Genomic DNA, 20,404 nt, shown 5'->3' with positions numbered 1-20,404 from the left:
ATTACATCATAAAATATTTTTAAGAATTCATAAACTTTCATTAGGGTTTAACTGGGAGAATAATAACCTGATAATTTGCTCTTTTTCAAAAATATTAAGGGAAAATTGCTTGATTTTAAGTTTAAGAAGGAGGAATTGTAAACTACAACATAAAGGATGAAAAGTGTTTTTTTTCCTAAGTTTTTGTTTTTTGTTTTTGTTTTTGTTTTTTTTTTTTTTTATGTGTAAAAGTATGTAGTTTTACTTAAAATGGTGCGTAAAGAAGAAAAAATACAAAAAGTTAACCCAAGAAAATTGTATGTGAAATAGTGAATTTAGCTCACAAATGACTAAAACCACAATTTTAAAAAACACAACAGAATGACACAACATTTTCATAATACCTTTATATTTGTTATATTTTATTTTGACTTATAAAGAATTGACAGTTCAACAGTTTTGAAAATATTGTTACGACAACAAGATATTTTAACCTTTTCTCAAAAAAAAAAAAAAATGCTATGGCCATGATACTTTCATAACAAATCATAAGTAGTAGGTTGTTACAGGTTGTTATCGGTGGACAAAATGTAATTTCATTAGTAAGTTTAAATTAGAACTAAAAACAATTACTACTATAATTTGTTATGAAAGTATTGTAAAAAATATTGTGAATGTACACAATTTTTTACATTACCTTTTTTTTTAGTTGTGGTTAGTTCTAGTATGATATTTTATTATTTTATTTCGAATTAAAGGAATTAACATCTCAAAAATTGTGAAAATATTGTGTCAATTTATTGTGTTAATATTTTATTATAATGTAAAACATGTGAATTGGACAAACCAAAATAATATAGCAAACTATTGCAGCTTATGCATTCACAAAAAAAAAAAAAAAAAAAAGGCCGCAAAACAATGAAAATTGAACAAGTCAAAACTACTGTAGCGAAGTTATGATAACTTTTACCGTTTACTCCTTTTATATATAGATTTATAAATTTGACTAAACCAAAAAAAAAAAAAAAATTTATGAATACAACAAAAAGAAGTTTTGCAAACATAAATGATATAAGAAGAGAATGTAGTGAATTTGTCAAATTCACTTCTAATAAAAAAAAAATTAAATAGAGAGCACCAAGTTTTCCTTTTTGTTCTTAGAATAAGTCGAAAAAATTAACTTTTCCCCTGTATCTATAAATAACTAGCAGAAAATTATGGGGTGTTTGGTATTTTTTGAAAATACGTGTAGGTAAAAAAAATGTATAAAAAAATACATGTAATGTTGTTTAACACGGTAAACTATTTGTTTTAGTTCCACTCCCAAACAGTCCTTAAATTACATTCAAGCACTGTCTTTTGTTGTTCGAATTTAATTATGAAATTAATTAGAGCCTTGTTTTATGTGGCTTAGAGCATTCACATCAGCTCATTAAATTTTTTGTCTATTTTACACAAAAAACCTCATCTTTCTATTTTACACTACCACTTTTACAAAACCACCCACATCAGTTTATTTATTTTACAACATATTTCAATAAAATATTCACTCTACACCATTTTTTTATTTATTTCGTCCCAACTCCATCCTATATACGCGCCTCTCTCTCTCTCTTCTGTACAGATCAACTTCTCTCTCTCTCTCTTCTCTCTCTCTCTTTCTCTCTTTTCTCTTTCTTCTCATTTCTTTCTCTCTTTCTTCCTTCTCTCACCGGCGATTCATTCCTTCTCTCGTTCATTCCTTCTCTCACCGGCGATCGTCTATTCCTTCTTTCACCAGCCGATCCGATCGCTCCACGCTCCAGCGCCCGCTCCGATCAAGCGATACCCACGAGCTCCGGCGACTAAAACCTTTGTTCACGCGATCCACCTCCACAAGCACGATCCATGCTCCACGCTTCACCGCCTACCCACGAGCTCCGATCAAGCGAGACCCAGCTCCGGCGACCCAGATCTTTCTTCACCGGCCGATCACGCTCCATGCTTCACTGGCTGACCCACGAGCTCCAGCAACCAATCCGAGGACCCATGTGTGTGTGTGTCTGCACCTTTGTTCTTATTGTGTTGCATTTGGTATTAGTTTCAATGTATTTGTTATTTGAGTGGAATGTTTTTGTGGGTCTTTTTGGATTTGGTTTTAGCTCGAATGGGTTGCTTCAAAGTTGTGTTTGCGTTAGATTTATGGGACTTTTACTGTCTAGATTTGTATAAATATTTGAGCTTTCTCTCTGTGCTTGTGTGTGGGTTAATTTTCAGTTGATTTGGCGCGTTGGATGCTGTAAAGGTTGGGGAAGAGAGGAAGGAGATGAGATTCCCTTAGAGATGAGAGAGAAAAATCATTAAAAATTAAATACATGAGCTACAGTACCGTGTAAATTTACACGGGTACTGTTAGCTCGGGGATAATTTTAGAAGATTTTACACGAGTATAACCGGACTGATGTGGGCTGTTTTTGACAAAATATATAATTTTGAGCATTTTTTTTATTATACACACTTATAAATGAGCTGATGTGAATGCTCTTAGTTAAATTCATTGCACGCAGCTCTACGCTAAAACGCATTTGTGCTCCATTTCCGTAGTTTCGATTTTATTTTGCGCTGATCTTTTTGAAAACACAGTCACAGTTCTCTTTCTTTCTCTCTTTCTTTCTCTCTCTCTCTGTTTGAGTTTGCTTGCTGTGCGTGAGATTAAAAAATGGCGGAAATGCGCTCAAATGCTTTTCCTCTGCCTGAGCCTGAGCCTCAGCTTGCAGCTCCACTTCAGCGTCAGGAGCGTCCTCTACTTCTGCAGCGCCATCCTCTTTCTCACGTGAGTATGAGCTTCTTTTTGGTTTTATTTATGTTTTCATTCATTTTCCTTTGTGGGTTTTGATAATTAGTCCTTGCTACTAAAAATCTTAGATTTTTAAGCTTTTTTGCTTGTTCTGACTGTTTTGATACAATTTCCTTTTGGGGTTTTCATTAAAAGCTGAGCTTTTAAACAAAATTTTGAATTTTTTTGGTTTCATTATTTTTCTGAGCAACAAAAGGGTCTCTTCTCACGTAAATGTAAACTTTTTTGGATTTTTATTTTGTTTTCTTACATTTTCCCTTTTGGTTTGATAAAATTCCTTGGTACTTAAAAATCTAGCTTTTACATTTTTTTTTGGTCTGGTTCTCTCTGCTATAAAAACTTTTAGAATTTTTAGTTTCATATATTTACTGAGCAGCCAAAGGTCTCCATGTAAAATAATAAATAAGGGTGCCTTCTGTTTTTATAGTGGAAATGGTTGTTGTTTATTAAGCTTAGCAATATGGTGGACTTTGTGAATTTAGAAAGAAAAAGGAAAAATTTAAACTTGGGATGTGATCTTTATGTAAAACTAGCTTGTAACCGGTGATTTCGCACGGAAACATTCAACAATAGTGATTAGTATCTTATCTAAGTGAGTGGTAATTTTCTTGGCTTTTGCAGTGAGTATTATAAATTGATCTTTCCACACCAAAATTAAATAAATTAAATTAGACACATTATACAACATGAACTAATTTAGTTTTTTGATTCTCAAAATCAAAAAAAAAAAAGAAAAAAAAAGATTCAATTTGTGCTTCAACTTTAGTATAATAACAAAAGCCTTTCTATTTTTAAATGCTGTGAGGAAGGGAGCTCTCACTGAATGATAGAGCTTTAGTTTAAATGTTCAATAGGAGAATTGAAGACAAAGGAGGATCTAACTTGACTCAAAAAATCCACTTAAGATGCAACCAAATAATTTGATTAAGATATGTTCTCTAAACTTGATGGTGTTTCCAAGCACCCTTTGGTGGTGAAGCCTAGGGTTTGTTCTATCCTTTATCTTTTCAGTCATTTGTATTTCTACTTTATCTGTCCTGCGTCACAATGAAATCAGTAAAACTCTTAATTTCAGTGGCTAACCTAGAACTTCACACAGGATTCATTGGAAATTTGATAGTGTGCAATCTATTAAAGTTGGATATATTGGGATTTTAACTAATATTAAGGAATTTCCTGTCCAAAAAAGTTCCACACTTATTCAGACTTTTATATACAATACAGCATCTTTTCATACAGATTATCGAAGTAATAACAAAATTTTGGTACCACAACATTACTATCTCTCATGTGTGAAGATTTTACCCTCAAGTTTGCTGGGTAGTTTTTTAGTGAGTGCCATTATTTTGTCTGGTTAGTTTTTTAGTGAGTGCCATTATTTTGTCTGGCCATGCATTAATCCTAGTGATTATTTGCTTCCCCAATTTCCTAGTGTGAGGTGAATGCTTGACTTCCTTGTTTATCCTTTTGATTTAGGAGTGTATTGTTTTGCATCTAGATTCTATTATCTGGGATTATGGGTGGTTTTCGCAGTTTTTTTCTTGAATCCAAATTTTTTCAACTGGTGGGTAGAGGAAGGGGGTCGGTACTTTTCGTTTTGGATTTTTGAGTGGAGTAGGTACTTCATGAAGTCGGTTTTCATGGGTAAGAACGTGACACAATGGCTGATGAGGAGTATAGAACAGATTGTCGTTGGGACCAGTCCGAAGAATTTTTATTCGTAAGGTGATTTAGCTTACACCCTCCAACGGTGCACCAACTCTTTTTGGCATGTTCCTACTTGACTGAGTTTAAAGTTGGCGGGTCTAGGAGGTCCATTTTAATCCCGGAAGGCAGACCTAAGAATGGATGGAGGGTTTTTGGGTTAGAACTAAGGAAGCTGTTAGAACCCGGTAACTATGTGAAGGGTGGGTCTGGTCTTTCGAAATTCGTAGCTCAGCATCATAAGGATAACTCAGGTTTGCAACCATCTAAAACCTTTGCCGATACGGTGCGTGGGCCTCAAGTGCAGGTCAGGGGCAGGAATCAGCCAAACCTGGTCAGTGCCCATGATAAAAGGAATGTGCTATTAGAGGAAAACAAAAGGGAGAAGCAAAACCCAGTTATTGAACAGAGGCCGGTGAGTATATCAGGTCCGGCGACTCTTGGGGGAAGAGAAGTGAGTTCCCGGTGCATTAATGAGGAGTTTGAATCTAGAAAGACAAACACGGTAGGAAATGATGGAAAATTCTGGTGACACAACTATGCACAAAGTTGTGCAAATAGTTGTGTCACCAGAACTACTCAGGAAATAATAACCGTTATGGAAAAAAACGTGATCTGAGGAAGTCTGACTGGACTGCAGTAGGCTTGACTGTAGAGGTGAACGAGGAAGGAAAAAGGAGTGTGGTTTGGAATTCTTATAAAGGTGACTTGAGGACTTCTATTTAGGTGAAAAGGAATCAAAAAGAGCATATCTTGAGTCTTCCAGGAGGGTCACGGGTTCATACAAATCCTGTGGAGTATAAAGGTAGTTTGAGGAAGTCCAGGTGCGTCAGACTGAGGGAGCACGTGGTGGGTCCCCCTAGTGGATCACGGGTCCACTTACTTCTTGTGGTGGGCTCTGATTCTGAGTGGGCTTCACGGGAAAGAAGTATTAAATTGCCAACTGTGGGCTTAAGTATGAAATCCAAGTTGGCCCATCTTGATTCGGGATCTACTCAGCTGACCGAAGCTTATTTCTCAAGCCCAAGCTCTCATGAAATGGGCGAGTCATCTGAGACAACGGCAGAAGCTTCCTTGGATGAACCCAAGCCCCCGATGCTCACTAGAGAGGTGGCAGATCGTCAGGCAGTGCCTCCGATGGTTGTTCAGAGCAGTTGTGTGTCTGGGACCAGTTCCGATAGCCTCACGGTGGGTCGGACAGAGGCTGTTTGTAGCTTCTTGGATGGGTTCAACTCCGACGGTCTCGAGGTGCCTCAGATGGTGGCTGGGAATGGTTCTCTCTACCTTAGGGTGGCTCCGATAGAGCTTGGCTGTAGTTTATCTGATGGGTTTAGCTCCGATGGACACACAGGGACTCAGATGGTGTTGGGTTGTGAAGGGGTCAGCTCCGGTGACTCTGTAATGCCTCAGGGTCAGGCCGATGGGGTAGCTACGTCATTTTCTATAGGTTTTTTCTTGGCAGCAGCCCTTCATAGAATGTTGGGTGCTGGGTTGGTGGATTATGGTGTACATGGTGTGGTTAATGCTGGAAGGAGTAGAGTGCATTTGTCTCAAGGGGTGGATGACAAGTGCACCAGGCAGATTGTTGTTACTGAGACTGATCAGGCCAAATTAGCGTTGATCGAATCAAAGTCAGTTTTTGGCATATCTGACTTGGGGGGTTCGATGGAGGAGGGAGGGGCTATCTCAGAAGTAGCTTGTTTGGGTGAGGAGGAGAGTTGGACAGACTGTAATCCGATATCCACTATTGCTCCTCCGGGGCTGGACCTGTCGATGGAAATGCACAAGGATAATGAGGTGTTGGGTCTAGGTAGTAGGCTGGATGTCTCAAGTTGGGTGAAAGTTGTTTCATTATGGAAAGGTCTATAGATGCTTTGGGATTTCTTGGGTCCCATCTGGTAGGGTGTCTGATCTTCTTTTTGGCTGGTGGAATTGGTTGGGGAAGCATTAATCTCACATTTGGAATTTAGTTCCATTGTGTTTGATGTGGTGTATTTGGAGGGAACGCAGTCGGCGATGCCCACCAAAACCTTCACCATGTAGATTGTAGGATAACCAACTCCTTTTTTTTATATACATTTTAACTAGGAAATGCCATTTAACCTAGAGGTCATTGGTCACCAACACCTGAATCTGAAACATGTCTTTGCCGCAGTCATCTTGTTCAAGAAACAATATTACACAAGGTCTTTAAGTAGCTTTTAAAAAATTTGACAGCAGAACCAAACAATGAACACGACAATATATCAAAATGACATTACTCACTGGCATGTAACAAGACTGTTTTACTCTTAGCAACAGGTATCAACATCAGCAAGAGGTCACTTTCTATTTTCTTTTTTATATATACATTTTAAGTGGGGGAGGGAGGATTAAAACCCTAAATGTCGTTAAAAACACCAGAAAATACCATTTGATCTAAAGGTCATTGGCCAGTGACAGGAAAATTTCTCAAAGCAAAGAAACAAATTTGAAAACAAGAAACCTCAGTAGTATTAGTAATTACTAATTAGTATATTGGTGTTGGCTTACTAAAGTTGGAATCCCATTCTTATCACAATCTCATTCAATCAATTGTTGTCATTGTCACAACCATACAACATTTCTGACAGCCATCATATCTAAAAAACATCCCATAAAAAACTTGTAACATCATCATAAACCTCAACATTAAAAGCATCAAAAAATTTCAAAAAAAGAAGCAAGAGTGACAACCTTAACAACCGGGGACCTTTGTTGGACAAGAGTCAGTGCATTAGAGGGGGAATCATAAGCTGAAACAAAACCCAAAAAAAAAAAAAACGATGTTACATAACAAGCAAGTAATAGGAACTTACTGGGTACTGAAAATTATATATATTTTTTAGTTTTAAAAAGCTGACCTTCAAGAGGAAGAGCGAGTTGACCTTGAGGTTGAGGACCATAGGCATCGTTTCCTACACAAGGAAGAAGAAAAGGGTCATCGAAAAACCCAATTCTTTCTGCTCTTGTTGACGATACCATAAGATCCATTGCCAATTGCCCCACATTCCCAATCGATAAAGCTGGCTTTTTTAACATATTCAACCCAGCAAAATTTGTAAGTAAAACTTAAAAGAGTGTAAAACAAAATTCATGGTGACCAAAAATAAAAAGCATATGTATCTCACCAGAAGGAGAGTGGAGCACTGGTCATGAGGCTTCTTGCCTTCTTCAACAACAAATTCCATTTTTTTTTTTATCAGAGCAAAAGTACTCACTCACAGATTGGGGAATGGCACTTTTTCAGTTTTAGGACTTGGAAAAGAAGCAAGCTATGGGCTTAGGCCTCAAGCAGGGTTAAAAAGCTATGGGTTGAAGGGTTGTGTTGATAAGGGTTGGGCTGAGCTTGGGCCTAATGGGCCTTGAGATTTGTGTGTGTGTGGGGAGAAAATGGCCTTACATATGCAGAAAATGGTTACAAGTTTACATCTTACAACTGTTGCTGAAAAATTTAATATAACAACATATTTTGAAATTTAACGGCTTGATTTCATATTCATTGGTTCTCAACACATGCATTAAATTTCTTGTCAATAAGAGTTATTTATTATTCACACTCTGTTTGTTTCAACGATAATATTTTCTAAGAAATGAGTCATTTTTCAATAAACTTTTATGTATATAAAATTATCTCATTTTCCTATATTTGGTAGCTACTTTAAATGAATTGAAAAACGATTTCCTAACTTTCATTATTTAGCTTGCTGTGAGATATAATTATTTTCCAAAAAAAAAAAAGTACAAAAAATATCTAAAACTAAGCCATACTTTTCATATTGACTAAAGATAGTTTTTCTTTGACTCACTTTTTCTAATACTACTGTGGATTCCTGTTTTGGACAGTACTTAGGCCCAAATGGTAACGAGGATCTTGGGCTTCCCAAAAAATTATATTTGTTGGTTGGTGGACTGGGCTTGGTTCACTGTAATTACATTGGGCTGATTACGAACCAATTTGTGTGCAAAATATGGGCCCTACAACACATATACATTCATATATACAAACATATACATATTGTAAAATAAATGGCTGAGGAACGGTAAAGAATTATAAAAAAAAATGTAAATAAGAATGTCAGGGATCCTCATAAAATAGAATGACATGTCATTATATTAAGTTTTAAAGTACATTAGACCTTGTTTCTTATTGTGATATGTCATGAGGTTAAAATAAGTCATGAGGTTAAAATAAGTTCAAAAGTCATAGACTTGGATAGCTCTCTCTAGACTTTCAAGACTTGTGAGTTGAATCTTTGAATCCAAGTGTACCCTCAAGCACTTATTACAGGATCCTTTGCAATGTCTTCATCTTCTCTCTATTTTTCTAAAGTTTAATGAGTCTCTCTAATGCTCTTTTTTGCTCTAATTAATGTTTGCTAAGTACCTTTTACTGATGGCTTGATCTTCCTTTTATAGTACCTTCCTAAGGTTTTTGATGTGTCTTGATTCCCTCCCTTTGTTGTCCTGAGTACTAAAACCAATATTGTGTTAGCAACATTGGTAGCTGGTCCTTTCTTTATTTTCTCATTGTATCCTTCTTTTGAGGTTTCCCTCCAAAAAGTTCATAGCTGACCTTCATCTTTTGAGGGGTCCTAACGGAGCTAACTTTTATTTCTCGTTCTAAGGCTTCTAAAGAGACTTTTCAAAGCCTCTTTTTTTGCTGTCTCACCCTTCATCCTTTTTCTTCAAATAAGTAGATTCCTCCCTGTCAAGCTGAAAGATCCCCAACCACCTTCTTTCATGGTTTATCTTCTTGCTTTTCCTGAGGTACTAAGCTTCCCTTTATCAGGTTCTGGTTCCTAAGTCATCGTCTATTTCCAAAACTTTTCTTCTGAGTTGTAGGCGGCTGATAGGATATGTCTTTCTTCATTCCTTGTGTCCACGAGCATACTTCCCTAAGTTGTCCAAATCCCATCTGATGCACTTCCCGAGGATCCTCTCCTTGGTTCTGGCAGCTCCAAGGTATCCTGGACCAGTCTCTTTCTAGGCTTCTTGGGGGCTCCTCTTAAAAGGGCTGGGCCAAACTTCTTTTACTTTTTCTTCCTTCTTTAAGACCCAGGACTTGCCCATTCATAGGCTTGAGCTTCCTTTTACTCATTTTAAATGGGTCTCTACTCACGAATTGGGCCTTTCTTATTTTTGAGGGCCCATTTGCTTTGGGTTTTAATACTTGTAACATTTTGGATCTCAACAACTACCAAACACAGAAAATACAAAAAAACTATATTTACACAAGGTTTTTCATCGAACCAAACCGAGCGTCAATTCATAAACTTATTTTTTATGCATAATTTTAGATTACAAAAATTTAAAATTTAAATATTTAAGTGATAACATACTTATTGATCTTTAACCTATTAAAATTTTGCAAGCATGGATGATATAAGAAAAAAAAATGTAATCCAAAGTAAATTGGTCAAAAATCACATATAATAAAAATATGGCAAAACTTAGATACAGTACCTTAGGTACTCCTTTTAATTTTTTAACATTTGTCTAATTAAATAAGTTAGCTAACAAATGTTAACGCTGCTTCTTTTCTATCTCTCTTTTTTTTTTTTTTTTTTTTCCTTCTCTTTTTTCTGGTTCATTGTCTCTTTCAGATCTATTAAACTTCTCACGTTTGCGTTAAAACCCATTTATAAAACCCACAAGAAAATCCTTGAACCCCAACTTCTCCAACTTTTTACACTCAAAGAAAATGAGATCTAGCTTCAATAAAGGTTTCAAAGAGCAGATCATTTGGAACCTAGAATTCTAAAGAGGGCAAAACTGATTTTTATACATATAGGATGAGTTTTTTTTTTTTTTTTGGGGGGGGGGGGTGGGGCGCTAAACACATAGGATGAGTTCAAATGTAAATAAAGGGTATAATGGAGACAAACAAAACCTCATGAATCAAGGCCAATCATTTGTTGATCTTGTGTGAACTAAGCATAGGAACATATTGTAAAGTTGTGATTTACAACTATGTTTTATGTTGGCTTTATTTCATGACAAAATGTATTGTATTTTGCTTTAATTATGTTCCTTATATTTTGTGGGATTTTATTGTATTGGGTTTAGTATCAAGTTGGTGAAAACTCGAGCTTAACTGAAGAATCAGTGGATCTCACGGGTGTCTCGCTGGAAGCTAAACTGTGAAAGAGCCATGTGAAGAGCTCATGACTGGAAGCTGAAGAGTCGTGCCAGACTGTCATTTTCGCGAGTGTCTTGTGAGTAAGGTCTTCCCGCGAGGTAGCCGCAAAACATTCTGCTTGGAGGATTTTAATATGTGACTTTCTTACCCTTCACCCATACTATATATACCCTCATTACCCACAAATGTAAAGGAGGCCATTCAGAGAGAAAAACCCGGGATAGGTTTTCTACAACACACACACCCATCTTTTGAGAGAGAGCTACTCATCCTTAGTGAGAAATCATTGTAGCCTTTTCTCCATCTTTCTCCCATTGTCATACCTTGAGAGGAGATTTATACACAAACACAACCCACACCTATTTAGAGTGTGGAGAGTTTTTTGGAGCTTAGGAAGTTTTAGGGATTTGCCAAAAGAAGCCAGTAAGGCTTGGTGGATGCAATCGGGTGTATTGCGGGATCCGGAAAGCTAGACAAAACACGGTTCCGAGAAGTCCTGTTGGAGTAGGAGCTTGGAGGGCTTAGGTACATCGGGTAGATTAGGCTTTGAGGGTCTCTTGCTAACTCATGTATCCCAACTGATTGTCTAGTGGATCGATTTTCGCTTGGAAGGCGGCTGAGAGGTTTTTCACCGAGTTATTCGATTACCTCTTCAATAACATATCTCAGTATTATCTGTGTTTGCATTTCTCTTCCTTACTTTTGTTTATTTCATTTTTACTGCTGTGTTGCTTTAAATATGGATTAGAGTAGTTGTCTTGCTTATACACTTTTGTTTACATTATTCCGCACTTAGTATTAAGTTAGTGTAAAATCAACCAAGCCGTAACTTTATTTTGGGAGTTTAAACAGCTCTTGTGTTTTCAACACATTCTTGAGCTTTCACATATCAACTTGTTTTATAATGAAAATAATGGAATTAATGAAGAAAATTGCCCCTTAATCCTTCTTTGCTTGATTTCAATAAGAAATTTCAGAGTGTGAGAAGCCTGCTACTATTGAAAGTTTGCTGATTTACAAAAGCCAACGAGATCTTCTGAGACTGTGCATGAGAAATCCAAGAGTTTTGTTGATGATATGAGGCGCACAAACCAACCTCTTTGTCCTTCTTTTCTTGATTTTGATTAAGAATCCTAATAGCCACCTGGGTTCTTCTGAGATTGTGCGTGAGAAGTCTCAAGTATGAGAGTTATGAAGCTATTAGGTTTCTTGCGGAAGGAGACGGTGAAAAAAGAAAAAGAAAAAGAAAGAAAAAGAAAATAGAAAAGAGATGGTATTAATGTCTATTAGTTGACTTATTTAATTAGACAGATGTCAAAAAAATTTAAAGGGGTATTTAAAGAACAGTATCTAAGGTACTGTATTTAAATTTTGTCTATAAAAAGATATTGAATAAAGTTGACCAAGTTTTTTTTTTTTTTTTTTTTGAATACAAAGATATTAATACACATACCTTTAAATTTCACATGTTTTTACAGAACCTAAAACCCAAGATGCGTAACCTTAGTGGAAGCTAGATGACAGAAAAATTGGGCATGGCATACAAGGAAAGCCTTTGTATGCAACACCCCAAAGGCCCAACACATTTGAATGTATGGATGGATTTTCAACCACATATGGGTCTGTTTAGATATCGCTTATTGTTAAAAACTGAAAATATTGTACCAAAATAATTTTTAAATATGTGAATAGTATTGTGAGACCCAATTTTGAAATTGTTTTTGCTGAAAAAAGTATTTGCAGGGTCCTGTAAATAGTGCACGCGACCCACTAAAAATGCTTAACGCTGAAAACTTTCAATTTTCATGCCCTTTTGTTTGCACTTTCAGTTGGCAAAAAACACTTTTTACTTCAAAGTTCAAAATGTTAGGTGTTTGGTGGGTATTAAAAAGCTGCTTTAGCAAGAAAGTTGTTTTTTCAAAAAGTACAAGACCCTTAAAAAGCCAAAGGACCTTTGGCCAGTTTTTGCAAAAAAACCACTTCAACTTTCAGAAATTGTTGGTTCAATTACCAAATTGCCCACTTGTTTTATTAAAAACCCAACTTTACCCTTTGAAACCCCTTCAGACCATCATGCCAGAACAGATAACACCATATTCAATAAGACAAAAATATTATTAAAATAGTGATATTGATATTATTAAAAATAAATAACATTATTAAAGTAAGTAAGATAACATACTTTGTTCAAAAATTTTAGAATGACAAACGATTGATGCTAAAAAAACTAACATTATTAAAATAATACCAATAATAGTAATAGTAATAACAAATAATTATGACAATAATATATTTATTATTATTATTATTATGAAGTAGTTTTTTTTTTTTTTGAGTAAATATTATGAAGTATTTGATTTAAAAATGAAATAAACTCCCTTATATATACATTGTTCATTTTGGTAATTTATCACTCAAACCATTATTTTTATAAGTGCTAGTCAAACATTCAGTTAAAAAAAAAAGTTCTTTTTACCAGTTTTTACCAAATACTCAGTTTTTTCAAAAAGTCCAATTTTATATTGTACTTAAAAAAAAAGCCTAATTTTAAAAAACTGAACCAAACTCAAGCAACATCCAAACATGCACATAATAATACCAAAGAGGAAAAAAAAAACCCAAACGCCTTCTCAACCAAGCTTTTTATCAGCTCCTTTCAGGTTAAGATTTTTTTTTTACCAAAGAGAAAAAAAAAACACCTTCTCAACCAAGCTTTTTATCAGCTCCTTTCAGGTTAAGATTTTTTTTTTTACCAAAGAGAAAAAAAAAAAAAAACCCAAACACCTTCTCAACCAAGCTTTTTATCAGCTCCTTTCAGGTTAAGATTTTTTTTTTCGATAAATCTTTCAGGTTAAGATTAAACCATTTCTTAACCCGCAATTTTGCTACCACTTCCATTACTTAAACCACTGCCACTTCCACTCCCACTACAATTGACTAGCAGAAAATTAAAATTACATTCAATCCACTTTTGTTATTTCAATTTAATTATGAAATTGATTAGATAGACCCTTGTTTTATGTGGCCGTAGTTAAATTCATTGCCACGCTTTAGTTAAAAAAAAAAAAAAAAACACACACACACACACACACACACACACATTCAGAGTTCTACGCTAAAAAAGCATTTGTGCTCCATTTCCATCGTTTCTCTTTATTTTGCGCTCATCTTTTTGAAAACACAGTCACAGTCCTCTCTCTTTCTCTCTCACTGTTAACGAGTTTGCTTTGCGTGAGATTAAAAAATGGCGGAAATGCGCTCAAATGTTTTTCCTCAGTCTAAGCTTGAGCCTGAGTCTCAGCTTTCAGCTCCACTTCAGCCTCAGCAGCGTCCCTCTACTTCTGCAGTGCCATCCTCTTCTTCACGTGAGTATGAACTTCTTTTTTTGGTTTTATATATATGTATTTCAATCATTTTCCTTTGTGGGTTTTGATAATTAGTCCTTGCTACTTAAAAATCTTAGATTTTAAATCTTCTTTTGCTTGTTCTCTGACTGTTTTGATACATTTTCCTTTTTGGGTTTTGATTAAAGCTGAGTTTTTAAACAAAATTTAGAATTTTTTGGTTTCATGATTATTGTGAGCAACCAAAGGGTCTCTTCTTCAAGTAAATATAAACTTTTTTGGATTTTATTTATGTATTTCATGCATTTTCCCTTTTGGGTTTTGATAAATTGTCCTTGGTACTTAAAGATCTAAGCTTTTACATTTTTTTTTTTGGTCTGGTTCTCTCTGCTCTAAACAAATTTTAGAGTTTTTTAGTTTCATATATTTACTGAGCAGCCAAAGGGTCTCCATGTCAAAATAATAAATAAGGGTGCTTTCCTGTTTTTATAGTGGAAATAGTTCTTATTTATTAAGCTTTGCAATTTGGAGGGCTCTGAGAATTTAGAAAGAAAAAGGAAAAATGAAAACTTGGGATGTGATCTTTATGTAAAACTAGCTTGTAACCCGTGATTTCGCACGGAAACACTCAACAATAGTGATTAGTATCTTATCTAAGTGAGTGTGGTAATTTTCTTGGCTTTTGCACTGAGTATTATAAATTGATCTTTTGACACCAAAATTAAATAAATTAAATTAGACACATTATACAACAATTAACCAATTTAGTTTTTGATTCTCAAAAAAAAAAAAATGGATTTAATTTGTGCTTCAACTTTAGTATAATAACAAAAGCCTTTCTATTTTTTAAATGTTGTGAGGATGAGAGCTCTGACTGACTGATAGAGCTTTAGTTTAAATGTTCAATAGGAATTGTGATGTTTTTTGTTTATATAGTTGAGTGCTTCATTGTTGGTTTGTATAGACTATACGGCCATTTGAGATGAGTTTGGGATGCCAAATACCCTCACCTTCAATTATATTTATATTCACAATTTAGTTCGGGTGTGAACCTGAGATTGGACTCCCATGGATTGTCCTGCCATAATTCGGACCTCAACCCAATCTTTCTCTGCCCTTTCTATATATCATTTAGAAGTTCTTTAGTGTTTGACTTTGGTTTAGGGAACTTATAACTTATCGGTGCCAAGAATAATACAAACAGTTTAAAGCTGTAATATGTTAGAAGAAAGCATACTTGTTATATGCAGTTATCAAAAACAACTTGGGATATTTGCTAACATGAAAATTCTCTCATAAATAAATTGTTAAGACAAAAATCAGGTAGCATGAAAACAATACCACACACAGGTTATTGAGCATGCCAATTTGATATAGCCCATATGGTATCTTCATATCCAAAAATCCACAAACTGGATGCTTGACTGGTACTTGCATGATTTACAATTTTAATATCTTAAGACAAATTAAGTCACTGAGGTATACAATTCATAAATAAATAAATAAAAAGTCACTTTGGTATACACACAATTGTGGAGAAGCAGGCTGGTGTGGCTCATGAAAATTTAATGATTGATTCATAACTTACTAATTTGGAAATAATGTCATTGCTGATGGAAAGAAGCATTCTAACATTTTTTCTTTGGAGGATAAATTGATCCATTGCTGTAAAGCCTCTGAAGTTCCTTCTCATGCAGGCATTTTAGAGTGGATAATTCTTCTACTTGTCATCTGCTGCAAAAGTATGTCTGTGTGTATATATATAGACACACATTCACACTTTTGCAGCGGATGCACACACATACATAAGCTCCATACCATAAAACATCATGATCCATGAATGCACATAATTTCAGAAACAACAACGATTGCTGAACCTCTGTGTGGATGATCAAGAAATCCAGCATGGGGAGTCACTTCAAAACATTATGAAGAAGCAATTAATATAATATTATTAATGAGTTATTGTTTTCTTACCAGTTGTGTGTTTCTAGGAGATGTCATCTCTTATGGGTGGCAGCTTGATGGTGGTGATGTATTAAAACGAAATTTAGAATGGGTAAGAAAAGAAAAAACCTTGAACGTGAAAGAGGGGGAAGGATGATGATGCCCTTTTTCTGAAGGACTTTGCTAGTCTTGTTACCTGTGGTCGCCACTAAAGTTAAACAGATTGATTCTCGCGTCTCTCTCTACTTGCTCTCATATTTTTTTGGTTTATTGCACAAATAGATCTCTCTATCTCTCTCTCTCTCTCTCTCTCTCTCTCTCTCTCTCTGCCTTATTACGAAAAATTTGGAAATATCAGATGTCTTACGATTTTAGAAAGTGAAACACACCTATTGAGTCCACCATAGAAGTGTACATGTGAGACGTTCTTGCTTAGGCTAATGAACCTTAATATTGTGGTCTTCTTGGCTTTTGTGTTAGGTGTTAATGCGAGCACAAAAATTTAAAAACTTATATGAGACATGTAGCACAAAACTGAGAATCCAATTAAGAATCTACTTGGGCTTTCTATGGGCTTTAGCTTTATATATTTGCTTTTTGCCAGGCATTTGTAGCAAATAAGTGCCAACAAACTAACCCACATCATACGATGGATCAACTTAGTGTACATGCGAGACGTTCTTGCTTAGGCTAATGAACCTTAATATTGTGGTCTTCTTGGCTTTTGTGTTAGGTGTTAATGCGAGCACAAAAATTTAAAAACTTATATGAGACATGTAGCACAAAACTGAGAATCCAATTAAGAATCTACTTGGGCTTTCTATGGGCTTTAGCTTTATATATTTGCTTTTTGCCAGGCATTTGTAGCAAATAAGTGCCAACAAACTAACCCACATCATACGATGGATCAACTTAGTTAAGTGCACACAATAAAATGTTCTTTGTAGGGCTTTAAGGTACTTGCTCAAATAGGCTCTAAATTGTTGATACTTTTATTTTTCATGTACAGGATGATGATGTTGTTGTTTGAATTGTTGGCTAGTTCACTTCTACTGTGATTGTAATTAAGCAATGTGTGTTACTTTAGAAATTACGCTTTAATATTTCAAAGTGCTTTCTCATTGTTGGTTTGTGTTTAATCCTTTTGTTTGTCATTGTTACATGTATGTGGCATCATGTTTATGTATAAAATGTAAGATGAGCAACATTTTGCTTGAATCTTTTTTGCTAGTTGTTGTGGAGAAGTATTCTTTGAAACTTTTGTGGATGGAATTTGTTTAGGCCTTCCAGAACAGTTGATGTACAAGAACCGTCTACAGGAATACGCGCAAAGGTCGGCCATTCAGCTGCCAATGTATAAAACTGTAAATGAAGGATCACAGCATGCACCTAAGTTTAGGTCAACGGTGGTAGTGGATGGACAGATTTATACCTCTTCAAACACTTTTTTACAACGAAAAATAGCTGAACAAGATGTTTCCAAACTTGCACTGGAGCACATTTCAAAGAAGATAAAGGATGAAAGATGTCCACTGACTCCACTCATTTGTGAGGTATGTTACATCATGATTGTAATTTGTAAATTTAGAACTTTGGAAGGTGAAACTTGTAATTTTTTTTCAAAGGTTGGGAGATTATCTTTTTGGAGGTTGAAAGAAGACTAAAGTGTGAGGTTGAAAGATGCATATAAGTGTGGAATATTCTATTACAATAAAGTTTTGGTGAACTTTTAGAACATAAATATGTAGGTTCCATCTTTTCTAGGTGGATTAATTTTGAGTATCAGTAATTCAATATGGATAATAAATATTCAAGTTAGATCGTAAGGCTTAAAGATGCTTATAAAAAATATGAAGTCTTCTATTGTGGTTGCATTGCTATATTGAAGGTACAACCATGTGCATGTTATTTTGCTTTGACATCTGAGATAATTGTTTTGTTACTATATGTTAATGTTTGTATGGTTATTGATAAGCTAGTTAGTTTCTAAATGACAAGCCGGCAAGTGTGTTATTGTTGGAGAAAATGGATAGTTTTCCCAATTTAGATTTCACTTATCAAGTGATTTATATATGTTCTCTTAGGTGCAATGCTTTTTCCCAAGGCATTGAGATTTATGTGTTTCTTTGTAAGAAGAATGGTAGGGGTTGAAATAATGTCAATACATCACTTTATATTTGTAGCTCATCTAATTATGAAACTTGTACTTTACTTTTTAGGTATGTGAATGTAAGGAATAATGAATGATGAATGCAGATATGAAGTGTAATGTTAATGTGCTTATAAATATTATTTAGGCTCAGTTTACTGAGAATTAGGTTCATTCATTTATGTATGTTTGACATATTAGATCTTCTCTTATTGCTTCAAAGATTGTCCAATATCTTTTCATTTAAATTAACCTTTTTATGGTTATTTTCCAGAATACGGTATTTTGCAAGTCTATCCTTAACGAGTTTGCTGTCAAGATGAATCTGCAAAAGCCTATTTACAATACTGTTCAAACAGAAGGGTTGCCTCCAGTTTTCATATCTTCTTTGGTTTTCGATGGTGTATGTTATAACGGTGAACCTGGTAGAAACAAGAAGGAAGCTGAACAATTGGCAGCACGCGCTGTCATTCTCTCCCATTTGGGTATCTTTGCTCTATGATTATTATGAAGTTGTTTTAAATCTATTTATGCCATGTGTGTTCTATACTTTGTGTGAATAGCAAATTTAAAAAAAAAAAAAAAAATGATAGCTATGGGTGGGGCGATTTGAATCCTAGATGTCTCTGTTGGGAGCAGCGGGAGGTATTAGTTGAGTCACAAGACTCTTGGCATGAGTAACTAATTGAAGATATAATGCAGGTAAGTCTGGATCAGGAATAATTCTTTCTGAAATTATTAAGTCTAAAGGCAAACTCTATGCTGCATTGCAAAAAGTCAAGGATAGAAGCAATGCCAATATCAGTGCTGTACCCCAAAGTCCTAGCATACCTGCCATGGAAGTTGCAATTCCAGGGGCTTCCTCAAGAACACAATTTTGCACTGAACTCAAAGTACCACCACCTAAACTATCAACTCAATTGATCAGTGCACAACCCTCATCTCAAGCAGTCAATTTACAAAGTGGATTTGTGCCTGCTGATTTACCAGAGCCTTCAGTTGTGGGTCCAAGTTCCTCAAAGAAGCGCCAAAAAAATCAGGAAGAAGCTGATAAGAAATTGCAGTCTGACGCTCAGTAAGTTTTAGTCTCTCTTTTCATATTGGCTGTGCTTCCTGGCTGTCTCTTTTTAATTTTTATTCTCTCTCTCTCTCTCTCTCTCTCTCTTCTATATATATATATATGTATGTATGTATATATATATATATAGGGTATTTGGTAAATTTCATTAAGTTGCTTTATGGTTAAATACCTTAATTGGATCTCTGTAACTTTCTTGTTGCTATTAATAATTTCCACATCATGCTGTTGTTGATTAGCCATAAAGCTAATTTAAGCTCTTTGCATCTTAGTAAGGAAAAAAAAGATATTTTCATGTTCTAAGTTTCCGTTAGACTAACACGTCTTGGTACTTTGGATGATCATTTAGAAGGTCATAAATAGGATATTTGCATTAAAAAAAAGGGTCTATCTTGCATATCAATTCTTGTTCTGCAAAAGTTAGCAAAATCCTTCTCATTTTAAAAGCTTTCTTCACTAACTCTTTCTCCATTCTTCTAGGCGTGTGCTGGATATCATCGAAGCTGGCAGGCATATTTCTCTCTCTCCCCATTTCATACCTTCCTGCAGCATAAAGCTATATAAGCATAATGCTGTTCTTGTATAGGTGTATATTGACTTAATTGAAAGTTAATTTGTTGTTACATTTTGCAGGTTGTCACTTGCTGCCTTGCCTATGACTCAAGCCCCACCCAGTTCATTAGCCTGATAAATAAACTTGCTCTTTTTTTGTATATATTGTGTAAGTATTTAGTTTAGGTTGAGCCAAAAACTCTCATATTGGGTTTTGTAAGACATTAATCCGTCCCTGTTATGTGCTTCTTAACTATTTGCTACCTATTACTATTATGAATGACCTGCCACATCATGTGGTAACATATTAGTCATCTAGCTTATTTTGTTGTTTGTTTCTTGTGTCATGTCCCAGTGAACATTGAGAAGGTATTACAGTTTGGGTAATGATCATAGAGATGCTTCTGATGCTACTTCCATGTTATGATTCTTTATTATGTGGGCAACATTTGAACATTGACATGATTCAGAAAACTTATTTAAGTTGCAATATTTGAACTTTACCATTGTAGGTTATATACTTATTTAAGTCGGAAATCAGTTACACATAATGCTGCAATTTTTTTATTTGCATTGTGTTTGAATTATCTTGTCTGAGTGTAGTTAAGAATTATCAAATTCCTTGCTTCTATGCATCAAGATCAGTTCTTTACAA

At 35.0% G+C, this 20,404-nt stretch overlaps 1 protein-coding gene and 1 long non-coding RNA gene across 2 annotated transcripts; one reads left to right on the top strand and one right to left on the bottom strand.

Annotated features, from left to right (window-relative positions):
- Window positions 1-7,047: 7,047 nt before the first annotated feature.
- Window positions 7,048-7,803, bottom strand: LOC136061423 (uncharacterized). The gene is made up of 3 exons (XR_010626232.1): window positions 7,669-7,803; window positions 7,402-7,567; window positions 7,048-7,293 (listed from the first exon to the last, which is right to left on the bottom strand). It is a non-coding gene; the product is annotated as an uncharacterized LOC136061423 (long non-coding RNA).
- A 5,925-nt stretch (window positions 7,804-13,728) lies between these two features.
- On the top strand, window positions 13,729-20,162 carry LOC111993948 (double-stranded RNA-binding protein 4). The gene is made up of 6 exons (XM_024025791.2): window positions 13,729-14,044; window positions 17,252-17,523; window positions 18,394-18,604; window positions 18,822-19,194; window positions 19,678-19,707; window positions 19,831-20,162. The coding sequence occupies exons 1-6, from the start codon at window positions 13,924-13,926 to the stop codon at window positions 19,883-19,885; spliced, it is 1,062 nt and encodes a 353-aa protein (XP_023881559.1). The 5' UTR covers window positions 13,729-13,923; the 3' UTR covers window positions 19,886-20,162.
- The last annotated feature ends 242 nt before the right edge of the window (window positions 20,163-20,404 follow it).

Source organism: Quercus suber, unplaced genomic scaffold (genome assembly GCF_002906115.3).
Source record: "Quercus suber isolate HL8 unplaced genomic scaffold, Cork oak 2.0 scaffold_717, whole genome shotgun sequence".
NCBI lineage: Eukaryota > Viridiplantae > Streptophyta > Magnoliopsida > Fagales > Fagaceae > Quercus > Quercus suber.
Note: the sequence above shows the minus strand (reverse complement) of the source record. Positions and strands in the feature narration are given on the sequence as shown.